The sequence below is a fragment of the Podarcis melisellensis genome (assembly GCF_964234715.1).
Source record: "Podarcis melisellensis genome assembly, chromosome: 3".
NCBI lineage: Eukaryota > Metazoa > Chordata > Lepidosauria > Squamata > Lacertidae > Podarcis > Podarcis melisellensis.
In genome coordinates, this window is record NC_138530.1 from 64,125,932 (window position 1) to 64,141,592 (window position 15,661).

General features: G+C 40.5%; 1 protein-coding gene across 7 annotated transcripts in view; it reads right to left on the minus strand.

Moving 5' to 3' along the window:
* The window catches only part of LAMA2 (laminin subunit alpha 2), a 360,258-nt gene that overhangs the window by 262,758 nt on the left and 81,839 nt on the right, over positions 1 to 15,661 (minus strand). For all 7 annotated transcript variants that reach the window (XM_081907021.1, XM_081907020.1, XM_081907017.1 and 4 more), the window contains exons 2-3: positions 8,616 to 8,786; positions 5,733 to 5,845 (exon numbers count right to left, since the gene is read on the minus strand). In XM_081907021.1, the coding sequence (XP_081763147.1) occupies positions 5,733 to 5,845; positions 8,616 to 8,786 (284 nt within the window). The remainder of the gene's footprint in view (positions 1 to 5,732; positions 5,846 to 8,615; positions 8,787 to 15,661) is intronic.

A 15,661-nucleotide genomic window follows, 5' to 3' on the forward strand; every position in this document is an offset into this window, starting at 1 on the left:
CTGGCTACAAATTCCCCACTTGCATTTATTAGATATACACAGTGCTTTTTTTCTTTTAAAAAATGTTTAGGGGTACTCTCATTTTGACTCAAGAAAATCACTATTTTATAGTTCAAATCAGGAAAAATAAATACAGTAAATGGACAAAAGTACAAAGATTCACAAAATGTTTAGGGGTATGCGTACCCCCTGCGCACCCCCGCCCCAAAAGAAAGCACTGGATATACATCTTGTTCCCTGAAATGTATTGAATCATATTTAAGCGCATTATAAGAATGGAAGCCTAATTCTGAGAAATACTTGTTAGTTTCCCCATAGCCCATCATGGCAAATGTAAAAAAGCTATGGAACCATTAGAACACCCCCTCTAAAGGGTCTATTGCTGTCATCATCCTTGTGTTAACTCTGTGTTAGCAATAAAATGTTTCTGCCCTTGGAGCGGTTTTAATCTTTAGCAAAGATCCTAAATTTTAATGTCTGTTCGGAGATAAACGGCAGCTGCAATAGTAATTCTGTCATATCTTGTGACCATAGATATTCCCATATACTGTTATTTATGCTGCAAACATCCAGTTTTAAAGGTTTTGTCCTGATTCCCCATAAACTGCTTACCTGCAGTATATTTCAAAAACAGGAGCAAAGCTGACCAAGACTCAGCTCCCATTGTGTAATCTTACCACAACACTTCAAAACTTCCCAACACTTGGGGAAGTGTTTATGGGGCTTACCATTACTTCTAGGGTGCCAAGTCTGTATGCATGTTAGAGCAATCTTCTCCAACATGGGAAGGCTGGTGCTGGCTGGGACTGGTGAGAATTGTAGTCCAAAGCATCAGAAGGGGACTATGTTGGGGAAGGCCATTAGCCACGATGGCTATGCTCTGCCTCCATGGTCAGAGGCAGAAATGCTTCTCAATGCCAGTTCCTGGAAACCACAGGAGGGGAATGTGAACTTCTGCTGGGGTCCTGCTTGCAATTTCCCCACAGGCATCTGGTCTGGACTAAATGAGTCATTGGCCTAATCCAGTAGGCATTTCTTATGTTCTTAAGGATGAAGTAGAATACATATATGTCACTGAAGATGATACCCAACTCCAATAATAATAATAATAATAATAATAATAATAATAATAATAATAATAATACCCTGCTCATATGGCTGGGTTTCCCCAGCCACTCTGGGCAGCTTTCAGCAGAATATAAAAACATATTTACATGAAAATGCTGCACACTTCACTGATAGCCCTGGCCCCTTTAACAAACTTGAGTACAGATAAGTTTCCGGAATTTGCAGGCTGTATGCACAAACGCACAATTCGCAGTTGAAAACACACCTGGCCACCAATAAAAACAATACTGCTAACAGATAAGCCTTAACATGGCATGATAATTCAACAAGCTTCTGTTGTTCAAGATTTTGGAGCATGTTGCTGACTCAGAGTACTGCATAAAGACAGACGGTTTTAATTGCATTGGCTTCAACAGCTTAGCTGAAGATGCCTAACTCTGTAGGATTGTGGCATTAATCAAACAGGTACTATATATAGAATGGCAAACATGAATCCGCATACAAATTTATTCTGATTAGTTTAGAAGGCTGAAGGACGGCCTGTGTGTGTGTGTGTGTGTGTGTGTGTGTGTGTGAGAGAGAGAGAGAGAGAGAGAGAGAGAGAGAGAGAGAGCGCTTTCTTTCAAACTGCAGTTTGTATCTCTGGTGGACTGCACTCTGTAGCCTTCTTGGAAAAAAATCTCACAGCAGCCTCGGCTTCACTTTCCTGTTAAGTGCAGGTGGGGAGGTTGCCTACCAAGTACCTGACAGATGTCTGTTATCTGTTAAAGTGAAGTTGTTTCTGCTTTAACAGAAATCAGTGTGGAAAGACCTTTTCTGGGGATAAAAGGAAGAACTTCCTATACAAATGGCCAGTGCACTGACCTGAGGTACTCAGTAGCCAGTCTTCCTGTTCCCAACACTTCAGTTATAGTCTAGGTCTAGGAGAAGATATCATGAAGTCACTCCTCACGTAGGGCTTTTTTCAGATCAAGACATGTGAACAAGAGGCTCCAGAATGCCGGAGAAACGTTTAATAGAAGTTGTAAAAACATGAACTATCACATTCCCATCACAAATGACAAGGAAAGGCTGAGATCGTTTTATGTTTGTAAAATTTAGATGGTCAATCAGCTATGTACATTTTAAAACCTGATATTATATATAAAATACTTAATGTGAATGGGTGCTGACATTGTTTCCTTCTTTCCTCTCTCCCTTTTATCCCGCTTGCAACAAAAAGTATAACAAACAAATACATGAACCCCCCCCCCCACTGAAATTATAAAGACATTCTGAAGCCTCTTGTGAATGAGGCAGGGAAAAACAGGTGCCTCTTTCTTGGGGGAAGAAACATTTACATAAATTGAAGGAAATTAATGGAAACTATGCATTTCTTCATGAGTCATTTGCATGACTTTCTCCTCCGCTGCTCATGATTCCTCTTTGCGGTGTCCAAAGCTGATCTCAGTCTTCCAAGAGAGACCTTTCTAAACATTACATTATTTTAAAATCTCTCCCCCCCCCCACAATCTTTGTGACAGAAGCCTACTGATTTTAAAATTAAAAAAACACAGAGAAGAGCCTGCTGTGTAAGGCCTGTGGTCCATCTGTTCTCATAATGTTCAACCAGAAGCCTATGGGAAGCCCACAAGCAAAACCTGAGTACAATAGCACTCTCCCCTTCTTTGTTTTTCAGCAACTGGTATTCAGAACCATACTGCCTCCTACTGTGGCAGTCAAACATATCCATCAGGCTTAGTAGCCACTAGTAGCCTTATCATCCATTAATTTGCCTAATCCTTTTTTTTTTTTTACAGCCATCCCTGCCATGGTGGGAGCAAATTATATACTTTAGCTATGCAAAGTCTGGAAAATGATAATTATTTAATAATAATAAATCTCTTGTCTCTCCCGAATCTTCCAATATTCAGCTTCATTGGATGACTCTTAGTTCTAGTATTCTGAGAGAGGGAGAAAACCCTTTCTGTATCCCCTTTCTTCATACAATGTACAACATTGTAAGCTTCTACCTTGTCGCCTTAACTTGCCTTTTCTCTAAACTAAAAATCACCAAACGCTGTAACCTTCTCTCCATTTTGAAGCTTGAAACGTGCTGGAGGCTGACTTTTTGCTATGCATATAAGATTTCAGCTATTTCCTAGCCACAAAACTATGGGTTGTATTGAAGGCTGCACCAGCCCTCTGGCACAGATTTTAAGGATGTGCAGGGGGGAGAAGTGGAAGGGAAAGTCCCACTGCATGAGCAACAGTGTTGGAGACATCCCTATGATCCCCAGTCAAGGGCAGAGTTAAGGGTAGACCATAAATACCTTGGCTTATGGTACTTGCATGCTTTCGAAAGGAACACTATAATTGCCCTAAAATGGAATAATAATTATATTTTCCTGTTTATGCAGCTAAAATGATGTCATTTGGGGGGAAAATGCATTATTATTTATTATTGTGTTATGCTATTATTTTATTATGATGGATAGTCACCAAAAAATACAATCCAACTCCTCCAAAAGGTCTAGGTTTATTTAATGATGAAAACTGTAATTATTTTCTTGGTTCATTCCCCACAACATTAGAATCTGCTAAAAGCTTTCTATGTACATTCATAATTATCAATAATAACAGCCACTAATGCATTCCTGCAATTTACAGACCATGACTTTTAGCAATAGAAAATGTCCAATCTGTTGTACAAAAGGATACAGCATTTTAATAAGGGCCCATCCGTAAAATGCCTAGTAATGACTGGATCACAAGCTTTCCCAAAAGAAAAAGGACAACCACTTGATGTCTTCATCTTGTCCTTTTGACTCCATCCGTAAAACCACAAACAAAACAAACCCCATGTTTTATTCAGTATTTTATTACATAGATTGGTATGTGTCTAAGACTAGAACTGCTCTTATGAAAAGCAGGGATGTCATAAACCTGGTCTTTCAGAAGCAACAGGGTTCATGAGGGTTGTGATACTTGTTCATTGAGTATAGCTGAAGAAAAAGGAGGTTGTGAAAAGAATTTGGGGAAGAGGAGTCAGCCCAGGTTGATCCCTTTTCCAGGGCAAAAGCAGAACAGGGAGAGTGAGAAGACCATTTAAAAAAGACACAGGAAAATCTTAGTAGTAAGAAGAGAGGCAGAACTCTCACAGATCTGTTGAAGGATGAGGCTGCTAATTTTGGTTGTGAAATGTACTATACGTGACTCAGTCACTCTCCACGGGAAGGGAAGAGCAAGTGATTTGTGGGTGTTAACTGAAGGGTCCGCTGAGTTTTGCCAAGGGGTAGCTTAGTTGATTATACATCCCAGCTCACCTCATATCAAGTATCTTATTTCCTTCTGCACTGGTTATTATTAACATGCCTTGTTCCCTGTTTCATTAGCCTATTTAATCCTAATGTTAGTAACTGGCTCTATTTCTTGCCCCTTCAAATAAAATACACTCAGTAATTCTTCACTTAACTTTAATCTCTATTCTCATCCCCCATCAACTGGTGCTCTGGCTATTGTCGCACAGGGTGTGGGATCAATGCTGCAGTAAAGATGGCAGCTTCAGGAGTCAGTGTGATAATGCTCCACAGGGAATGAGTAAAGGGAAGGGAGGAACCTCTTAGGTTATCTAAGCTATTTCTTGGATACTGAGCTGCAGCAGGAGCAAATATAACATCGCGGTGTGTTATTTCTGGCACCTAACTAGATATTCTGTATTTGCATTAGCTAAAGGGAAATAAAGCCACTTCTCTTCTGTCACTCCAAGTCCTCTTAGTTGCACACCTGCCACAATCCAGCATTCTTGTGAACATCAAATGATAACAGCCTCCTAGAATCTATACACTTGCCATTTCATCAAACTTACCATGGAAGGAGAAGAATGACAGGAGATGCGATGAGAAACCTAAAGCTACTTCCTACAGAGTCTAATGCAAATATATCTCAGGACTTGTTTGCTTTCCAAGTACACTAGGTTCAATTCCTCCCCCCCCCCAAAAAAAAAGATTCACAGCTTGCAGAGCTTCTTGTAACACAGTGACATTTCTTCAAAGGCCTACTTGGATCAAAGAAAACTGGAACTATGCCCGCTTCATGGAAGCACATTTGTTACAATTTGCCATTTTTTAACAACAATGTGTGTTGTAATCTTTTTGCATTTCTAAGAACATTTAAAGATTAACTTTCAATGTTCTAGATGCCAGTCTCAGCACTAGACGTTCAATATTTGTATATAAAAAGTGCTCTGAAAAAGGTAATGCCATTGTTACTACCACTCTCTGTATACCAATAACTGCTCGCGCGAGTGTTCTGTTCACACAAGCAATATATTATGTTGGAGGATATGATTTACAGAGGATTGTTTCTTCCCTTGCACTAAACCAGACTATTGGTCCCTCTAGCTCAATATTATCTATACTGATTGGAGGTGCTGTCAGAAGTCTTTCCCATCTCTACCTGGAAATGTTGGATATTAAACCTTGAACCTTTTGCAGGCAGGGATGTACTCTTGTTTCCATCTGTAATGGCCGTAATAGTCCTGTTTTTTCTATCCCCCCCCCCTATTTGTTTTATGTTGCTCCCTGTCCTGACATCTGGATGCTCAACATTAGGTAGACAGGTAGAAATACAGGAACAAATTTTGGCACCAAAATTCAGCATCAGAAACAAAGCATAAAGGTTACCTGCCGCAAGTCCAGCGTGATGGTCACATAGTGATATTCCATCCCATTCTGAATGCTGGGACTTTGCCACCAAGTATTCTTGCCATCAATTGCATTTGTTATGGGGTGTCGCACTGTTGGAACATTAGTAAAATGCAAAAATAATAATGAAGCTAATTAGCAGTGAATGTGACTTGGCTTCCATCTCACTCACAAATTCCATTTCAACCGACTCAGCAAATTCATTCTGTTTCATGCAGTATTTAATAATAATAATAATAATAATAATAATAATAATAATAATAATAAGTAGTGTGTGAGAGGCACATATAATATCCTGGATAAAATTATTTTCCAGTGCTTGCAATAGCATACCACAAGCTTTAGAAATGCACCACAAAGCTTTGGGATGAAACATATTTCCAAGACATAATCAGGAAGAGATTAAAGATGCAGCTAAAACAGAGAGAGAGAGATGATCTTTCCACGATTCCCCATACCTCTTACTCCTAAGGCCTCTTAAAACACAATGCTCTTGTAATGCTTAGGCTATAGGTTGTTGTTTCTGGAAACAAGTTCTCATTAATTCCAATCAGATTTTTAAATACATTTCCTATGCACAGCCCATTGGAATGAATGACAAATGCTCAGCAGCAGTGCCCAGTGAATTACACCCAATGAGGCTGTCAGCTGTTGTGAGAAGAAGTGGTAGTTGTGAACTGTGGACATGTCATACTGACAAATGGATAATTTTTCAAGCAGTATGACTAGTTTTGCTAGTTACGCTTAGTGGTATCAGGGTCCAGATCCAGTGCTTGAAGTTGTGCTGCTGCCTTTCCTAATTCCAGTTGCCTAATTCCTGTAAATCAGTATCTAGAAAGTAAGCTCCATTTAATTCAGTAGGACTTACTTCTGAGAAGACATGGTTATGGTTATGATTGCCCTGTCAGTCTCTTGCAGACATCTTGGTCAGGACAACGTTGAAACTACATCCACAGTTCATAACTAGTGGCTACAGGTATCTAGCTAGGATATCAAAGTGCACAGGGTCCAGTTGCACATGCATGCCCCAATCCAGTTGATGGGCTATTGAATCATTTGCAGTGGCGTAGCGTGGGTTGTCAGCACCCGGGGCAAGGCAAGTAATTTGCGCCCCCTAACCCGTGGATTTTAGTAGGGGCAGAGAGCTGCGAGTGCAAGCGCCCCCCTCAGATGTTGCGCCCGGTGTGGCCGGCCCCCCCTGCACCCCCCACGCTACGCCACTGTTTCCTTGTACACACTGATCTTTCATTTTGGATAACAGCAACAGATAAAAGCAATGATTTGGATCTAACATGTAAAAAACCACATTTTTAAAATTTTTGAGCCAGGGTGCTAATTTTTATGAGCTTATGCTTTGATTCAAATCAGCAGTTCACTGAAGGAAAGGAATCCTGTCTCATAAGTGAAAAAGCAGAATGTCTAAAGCACAATTAAAGCAGTTGTGGGAGGAATAGGAGGTGTCAGTCTAAAAACTGCAAATGTCATAAACTGTATGCAAATATCAAATGATTCAATAGCTCTAGAAGTATTAACAGTAGTGTGTTATAAAATTAGGGAGAGAATTGAGTTATTGGATTCATATCAACAACATTTTTAAAATAAAATACCAAGAGCAGGGGGAAAGGCATTACTTTGCTCTCAATACTGTTTTTTTGTTTTTTTACTATGTCTGATCTTTTTTTGGCAATCAGCTAAAAAAAAAAATCTTAGCGGGGAAGAAATCAACTGTAAATCAAACCCGGGTCTCTGAGGTGATAGTGATAGAAGTTGTCTAATTGGAAATTTTGCTATCAGCCTCCTCAAGTCAAATTGATATAAGGGTTAGTCATGAAAAGGAGGAATGAGAGATGAATATACAATTAACTGTAATCCCATTACGGAAGTTTAATCTTAATTAATTTGAAACCACTGATTAATTGCTGGAATGTATTCCCAATTTTAAAAGGGGAGAGACAAAATATACTATACACCATCAGGAAAAATGGGATAGAACTGCAGGCTTAAGGACCAACCTCAGTGATGAATGACAGGGGAGTTAGCTCACACAGGCAACCCATCAAAGTGTGGTCTTTAATTTGTGCTCACACATGATTAACTGGGGAGTGTGTGTTCATTTCCTTCTACAGTAATTAAGGGGAGGTACACCAGATTCACAAATTCCAAGGGGACCATTTAAAGTCTGGTTACATTACATGGCATTCTTATTAAAGGACCATCTCTGGGTAAATAAAACAGTTCATTGTGGCAAATGAACATTTTGCCAACCTTAAAATGTGATGAGATTGTAATGAAAGGCCGTGTATTTTAAAGGCTGGCTGCACTGCAGACTAACAACAGAGACTGGATTGCAGAAGTACACAGTTCTTTACAGAGGCTTAAAAGACCATAGCGCTGGTAAATAGACATTAGAATTAAAAGGGCCCTCTTAGTAGAGACACTAATAGCCACACGGATAAGCAAGTGATGAAGCCATTTTTCTCTCTGGGGTTTTCTCCCATAAGGACAAAATGACATGGCACAAGTGTCTGACTGATGTATTACAAATGATGTCATTGGATGTCCTATCATGTGAGGATAGTCCTGAAAATAACCAGGGAAAGGTCTTGAATGCTTTCTGTATATGCAGGAAAAAAGAAGTAGACTTGCTCTGACCTAGTCCCAAAGTTTCTCAAATGCTGGAGATGTTTCCATTGATGGATTTTCTTCCCATGTCCAAAACCCGACCCAGTGTGCATGAATCAGCACATTCAATAACCAGGGCTATGAAGGTGCTTTATTTTAACCAAGCATATCATATTAATAGTGATGCTAGACAGGATGGCTAGATGGACACACATCATGAAAGAAAAATTGAACACGTACGATTTGGAATCTTACTGCGCAGGTCACAGAGCCGACACTGAGGGTTTCTTGCAGGTTGGCCAGGCACGTGTTCAACCAACTTGCAGTACATTTCAGGCCCTGTTTCCCCACAGGTAGCATTTGTGGTGATGAGAGCATTAGAAGCCAAGTTGAGAACTGCTGGAAACAAACCTGAAAGAAAAAAAAACCACATTGTCATGACACAGTAATAAAACAGAATCTCATTCACATTGGTGCAGGAATTAAGATGCATGTAGAAGAAGAAGAAAAAGAATTTGGTAACATAAGACTGTAGATCCTAAACTGCTGTAGTGAATTCTGACCCTAAGATTGTAGGGTCAAAATTTATTGTATTTATTTCATTTACAGTGGTACCTCAGGTTACATACACTTCAGGTTACAGACTCTGCTAACCCAGAAATATTACCTCGGGTTAAGAACTTTGCTTCAGGATGAGAACAGAAATCGCACGGCGGTGGCAGCAGGAGGTCCCATTAGCTAAAGTGGTGCTTCAGGTTAAGAACAGACCTCTGGAATGAATTAAGTACTTAACTCAAGGTACCACTGTATATTCCACCTTTCTCCCATCATGGAATTTATATCAGTTTGCAGAAGGTTCCCAGGGTATCTCACCCAAACCTGCTGAGCTTCAGCAATGTGACACAGGCCATGCTACACCATGCTTAGAATAAAAAATTAGCAACGCAGTCAAGCAGTTTCATCAATGCTGATCCATAGTTGATAAAGAAAAGGTTATTTCCTTCCCCATCTTCTGTGCCCCCAATATTTTTTGTATTGATCAGTTGTTGCCTTTTCAATATATCCACATATATTTTAACTAATTAACAGAGGGCTGTTTTTTTTAATGTAATGCAACAACCCAACAGGCGCTTCAGCCTATTGAGTGTCCACATTTTGAGAGTTATCACATCTCCAATTAAAAGTAGAACCATTGGGTGTGTTGTGTAGCAGGGAGCAGGAGGAGGAGGAGGAGGAGGAGGAGGAAATCCCAAAATATTAAGTAATAAGTTGGATCAAATATTAAGATTTCCCACAAAAGAAAGATAATGTGGGCTGAGGATATGAAAAGCTTAAGACATCAACACAGTGGGTTTGTGTCTGAGAGCTATGCTGGATCTAATGTTTGCCACCCCCATGTTTGGCTGTATTCCCTGAATCTAGCTCCAGACTTTAATGAGCACAAAACCTAATCTCAACTAAAATTGCCAAGGATGGGCTTGAATGTGTAACAGATTTTCAAAGCTTTTCTTCTCTTTCCCCTTGCTAAATTAATGCATTTTGATCTCCCATCTCAGTTCTCTTGTCTGTCCCTGCAATTAACCTGTGTGCCATTTAATTACTGACCTTTTCGGTCATGGTACAGTTATCCTCTGACATTCTAAGTTAGTGACTCCAATGCTCCTTTTAAAAGCCATGTTCAACATATTGCCTAAGCAAGGCACCCAATTAGCTGTTAACTTGTCCAATTTGTACAACCAGTCAATCAATAGTCAGGACTTTATTGAATTTGCAGCTCGCCAGGGTTTTTGCAGATTACACACCTCTGCTTTAGTGTGTTTTAAAGTGTATGTATAATTTGTAGCTCCCTCCCCACCAAAAAAAACCCACCTCCACTGAGATATATTTATGACTCTACGCAGGGGAGTTACAGAGTCAAGACTGAGTACTGAAAGAGCAAATGAGTAGTCAGAAGCTATAGTACCTCCAGGTTTACTTAAAACCTCAGGCTCTGCAGCATGAATAATATAAAAGCCAGCAATCTAGGCATAACAGGAAGACCAGCAGCCTGCTTTAAAGTGCACCACAGACAGTTTCAGCTAATGGGAACATCACATAAGCTCATAATATAGTGAGGCAGGCAAGAATTTACAGTATGTGATGTTGGAAAAATATAGTGAAAGAATATAAAAGGAGGTGGTGAAAAAATGTCAGGGAGGATCAGATGCACACAGACACACAGCTATGCGTACTTTATGTCTCTTTCTCTTAATCCTCTCTCACACACTCTCCCCAAAACCCACATGAAATGCATTATTTTATTTTCCCCATGAGGACACCCTAGCCTTTTAGGGACAAACAAGATATTATATGCAGATGTATCTAATGATGCCCTAATGGTTTTTGTTATAATCTGGAGGAGGGGAGAGGTGTTGGGAATCTGGAACCAAGAATGGAAGAGCAACTCATGGAGAGTGCATCACACTTTCCCAGTCAGCTGTTTAAAACCAACCGCCTCCTTAAATGACTATTGCCTCTGGCAAATATTTTATCCATTCAAGGGTCTAGGATGCTGCTAGCATGGTTGGCCTATCAAGGAGTGGAGTAGATGGTACTGGCCCCACAAGAATGTCTTGTCACTGCCAGATGATCCTCTTCCAACAGAGGCACCAGCTTGTAAGGGCGATGGGGTGTCAACATCGCACACATGACATCAGGATGTCATCATTATTGAGAAAGCTGTGGGTGGTATTGCCTGGCACCTTCATTATACACCTTTAGGCGCCAAGCAAAAACGATCCTCTTTAACCAGGCCTATTGGTTGATTGACATCCTATGCCCTTTAAAAATGTGTGTATGGGGGGGTCATTGGGTTGTTATTTTTATTTTGATTATGTACTTTTGTACTTTGTGATTTTATATTCTGATTTTATCCTGTGAACCACCCTGAGACTTGCAGGTATTGGGCGGTATATATCTCGTACCTACGGAACTGCCTCTCTCGGTATGCCCCACGGAGAGCCTCAAGGTCCATAAATAACAACACCCTAATGGTCCCGGGCCCTAAGGAAGTTAGATTAGCTTCAACCAGAACCAGGGCCTTTTCAACACTGGCTCTGGCCTGGTGGAACACTCTGCCTCATGAGATCACGGCCCTGCAGGATCTGATTTCTTTCTGCCTGGCCTTTGGCTTGGAGCCAATTTGATTCCCTCCCCCTCTTTCTTTTTTCTTTTTCCTTTCCCCTCCTGTGATGAGGCTGCATTTTAATATTTTAATGTTTCAATATTTTAATTGTTGTATTTTAATCTTGTTTTTAAGTTGTATTCATTCAACTTGTTTTTATTATTGCTTGTTAGCCGCCCTGAGCCTGGCCTTGGCTGGGGAGGGTGGGGTATAAATAAAAATTATTATTATTATATACATTATAATAATGTGTGTATGTGTGTGTGTGTGTGTTGTGTAGTGTTGCAGGTGAACAGTATCATCATGGCCATGCCCTGAGATTGGCCGATGTGTGTTGGCACCTTCTGTTCATGGGGTGGGACTTGAAGGTATGATTTCCACCTTGAGGTGTCACTGCTGGCCAGTGGCAGTTCTGTCAAGGATTCTGGGACTACAACAGCCATATTTGCAATGGGTTTTGTCTTGCAATGTGTTTCTACCTCCTGCCTTGCAGTGGGCACATATAAAATGCAGTGGCCATTTTGTGGGCCTAGCACAGCAACGTATCTCCAAACTGCGGTATAGGATTGCTCTATCCATGTCCCAGCACACTTCTGTCTAATTCACTGCTGAGCATGCTGTAACTTTCATGAGACATTTCCACTACTGCTGCCAGGAAAATATGAAGGGAAGGGGCCAAGGCTTGAGGGGATGCATTCATATTCATTTCCATTTCATGATATTATAGATATGAGGACCTAGGAAATAAAACCAGGAAGATGGGGGAGGGGTATTTTCTCCTAGGTCTTTTTTTTGGGGGGGGGGAGAGCACACAGACACACACACACGAAGAAATCAGAAAATGGGTTATTCCATTTTCCTGTCTCTGCCCCCACCCCCACCTTGGCCTTCACATCTTTAGATGAGGTTCAAATTTCAGAATGGCAGGGCTGGGGGGGACTGGGCTATAGTTGATATTTTGCAAAACAGATTACAATTCTGATCCTAATTCTGAATTGGATAGGGAATTGTGCCTATCACCAATAAGAAATCTTTCAAATTCATTTGAAAGCATCTTTTTATTTAACATCTTTATGTTAATTGCTATTTACCAACTGCTATTGTAAATGGACAGGGAACTTTAAATCATAGACATGTTTAAATTGAGGGTATTAATAAGCTTTTAAGGAGTTATACTTCTATTCTCATTTATTATTTCATTATTTCATGTTGGATTTAATGGTGACTCAGGAAAATGTCAACTTTACATAAGAACCCATTTCTTAATTTCATTTTGATTAGTAGCTTTGTGCTTTGCAAACTTCTAAAGGACCATATACTGGCTTGTGTTATGGCTTGAAGCATGTTGAGATAGCAGGCTTGCTAAGAAGTGAGCAACAATAAAACCTAAAATGGGGAAACAATTGGTTGCCAGTCAAAATGCCCCCCACAAAGAATATTACTTTCCTTTCAGACATGGGGAAATACCACCTCTGAACAAATGCACCTATACTACTTCTGCTCTGGAGGAAGCATTTACCAGCTCTTTCTTAATAGAAATGCTAGACTCAGGGAGTTAAAATGAAATTAAGATGCTCCCTGAATAGTTGGTTTGGTTAATTCCAGTAATTTTAAAGAAAGTATTGAATACATGCACCATTTACACAGAAGCACACACACACATGTGACTGTTTTTGTAACAGTTCATCAAAATCGTCTGGAAGAAAATACCACTCCCAACTGTGCCAACATGTCATTAACTGAGAACAAAATTTGACCTCATAATGCAACACATTATCAGCATGAACACAAGCAACGGTTGTTAGATGTTTTATTAAAGAGACATTGTCAATGTCCCAGTGTTTCGGAGAGAAGGAACCTTGTCATATCCAACCCCCTGCTGGCATACATGAGCGGAGATGGCAGGCAGAGCACAAAAGCAGCAGAAGGTGAATGAGCTCTCCTACCATGAACTCAAACACTGCAGTTGCTGCTGATGGATTGCCAAGCCTTGGAGCTGGCATTTTAATACATTTGCTACACAGCTGATAAGGATAAAAGCCCTTTGTTAGTAAGGGGTGGGTGTTCTTTGCATGGGTGCTTTGTTGTTGTTAAATGTTTTCAAGTTGGAACTGCAGTCTTTCCTGAACAGGTCACATCTGTATGTTCACAGTCACTTGTGACTTAGTGCTGGGCACTCAGTGCTAATCAGAATATTTCATTTGCCTCTGTGTAATTTCGGAACATCATGTCCAAATAGCATCTCTGAAATACAGGAGTGAAACGAACACATTTCTCCAAATACCTATAAGCCTGTGATATCCTCTAGATTGAATTATGGCTGCAAAATAAATGAATAAATGCTAAGGCACAATGAAAACACCATCCCCCAGGAATTTATAGTCCACAATTTATTTATCATTTGAGTTGGCAAAATGTAAATATGCTTTTAAGGAAGACACAAGAAGTAAATAAGCTTGATTGTTGGTCGCTTGTTTTCCCGCCCGACAAAAAACACATTAGTCTGTTTCTACCAACAACTTGTTAGTGTTTAAAACCTGTCTGCTTGACCAATAAACAAAACAAAAACTGAACCAGCAGCTCAACAAAAGGCATCCCAGAAACAATTTGTTTTGGAACCAATCTGACAACCATTTCACTCTGGCAATACTGTGCATAGTAGTGATTAAAACGTTGCTTTATTCCTAAGCAAAATCCACCTGGATGTGGTTAAGAATAAATTAGACAACCAGTATATTGCAAAGGGAAAGTGGGAAGTATGTCAGCAATGGAAAGATTATTGTGCTGTTGTAGCAAACCGGGAATTTTATTCACTACCCAAAGGTTTGTGTGTGTGTCAGAGAAGCTGGCTGCTAACTATTGTTACACTGTGTTGCCAATTTGGGTAGGATACTGTAATGGTTCTAGGGGTTACTCGTGCGTAAACCAGTGCAACACCTGGCTGGGTTGCCTGAGTGAACCTTTTCTGTCCGGACAGCCACTCACCCGTGGCTGTCTCAATCGCTGGCAGAATTCGTCAGTGGGCGTTTCTTGAACTTCTTCCAGCAAAGAAGCTCTTTGACGCCTAGTCTCCTCCTACTCTCCCTGCGCGGAAGCCTTCTGCGCAAGGAGGGCGTAGGCAGCGGAGGACCCTCACTCTCCCCGCTGGTCCCTGGCAAGGAGTCATGGGACCACCTCGCGATTCCTCCATCTGCCCCCCTTCTCCACTGGTGCTACACTGATTCTCTTCCCCAGAAGATGGGCTGCCTCTCCCCATCCCAGGACACTCTCTGGGACCCCTCCGGAGCCCGCTCTCTCCCTCCGGCCCTGATGCCAGTTCCCTGACAGATACAGTAGGAAAAATTGGCTGACCTCTATTTCTGGATGCTTCTGGCAATGGAAAAATATACATTCCTTATATATAGTTCTATTCCACCTTGCCTCATACTTAGAGGAATAGAATAACTGGAAGATACTCTAAATAAGATGGTGCCAGGTAAAAAAAAATCTCATTTTGTCTCTCTTTCCCTCACATTCTTTTTACTTGGTACCAGCCTTATGCCTGCTTTGATATTCAGACTGAATTGCATTTGTAGTCATTGCAACCACAGCTATGCTAAGAAAGCGTATTTAATTTAGCATATAACAAATAGTATGGTAAGATGGATTTGTGAAAGCCTACACACATACAATTTTACTTTTATTTATTTGGCTTTCTTAGAAGCTAGAATGGCCTTCTTTTCCTACATCTCCACCTCCTCTCCAGTAGGTCATGGTGAACTGCAAGTGTATCAATGAGCCCTCCTGCCCAGTTAAGACTTCTAAAAATAATATAAAATATTATATAGGCATTTTTGAAATAAAGCTTGGTTCCCCATTTAAAAATACACACATCAAAAAACATGCATACAAATAAAAAATAAAGCAAATTACCAATGGATATCTGTTTTAAAGTTTAAATTCTACATAACACTAGCAATTCCTCTTTTATTTACTTATTTGGTGTTAGCAGGGCAATCCAAATACCCTTTGTGCCAGGCTAGAGTGGGGGGGGGGGGGGTTAAATGGGCAAAGGTGTCCCTCTGCCTAGCCCCACAGGCCTCCATCAGCCTCTGCTGGCCATTGTCTGTGCAGTGACATTAGT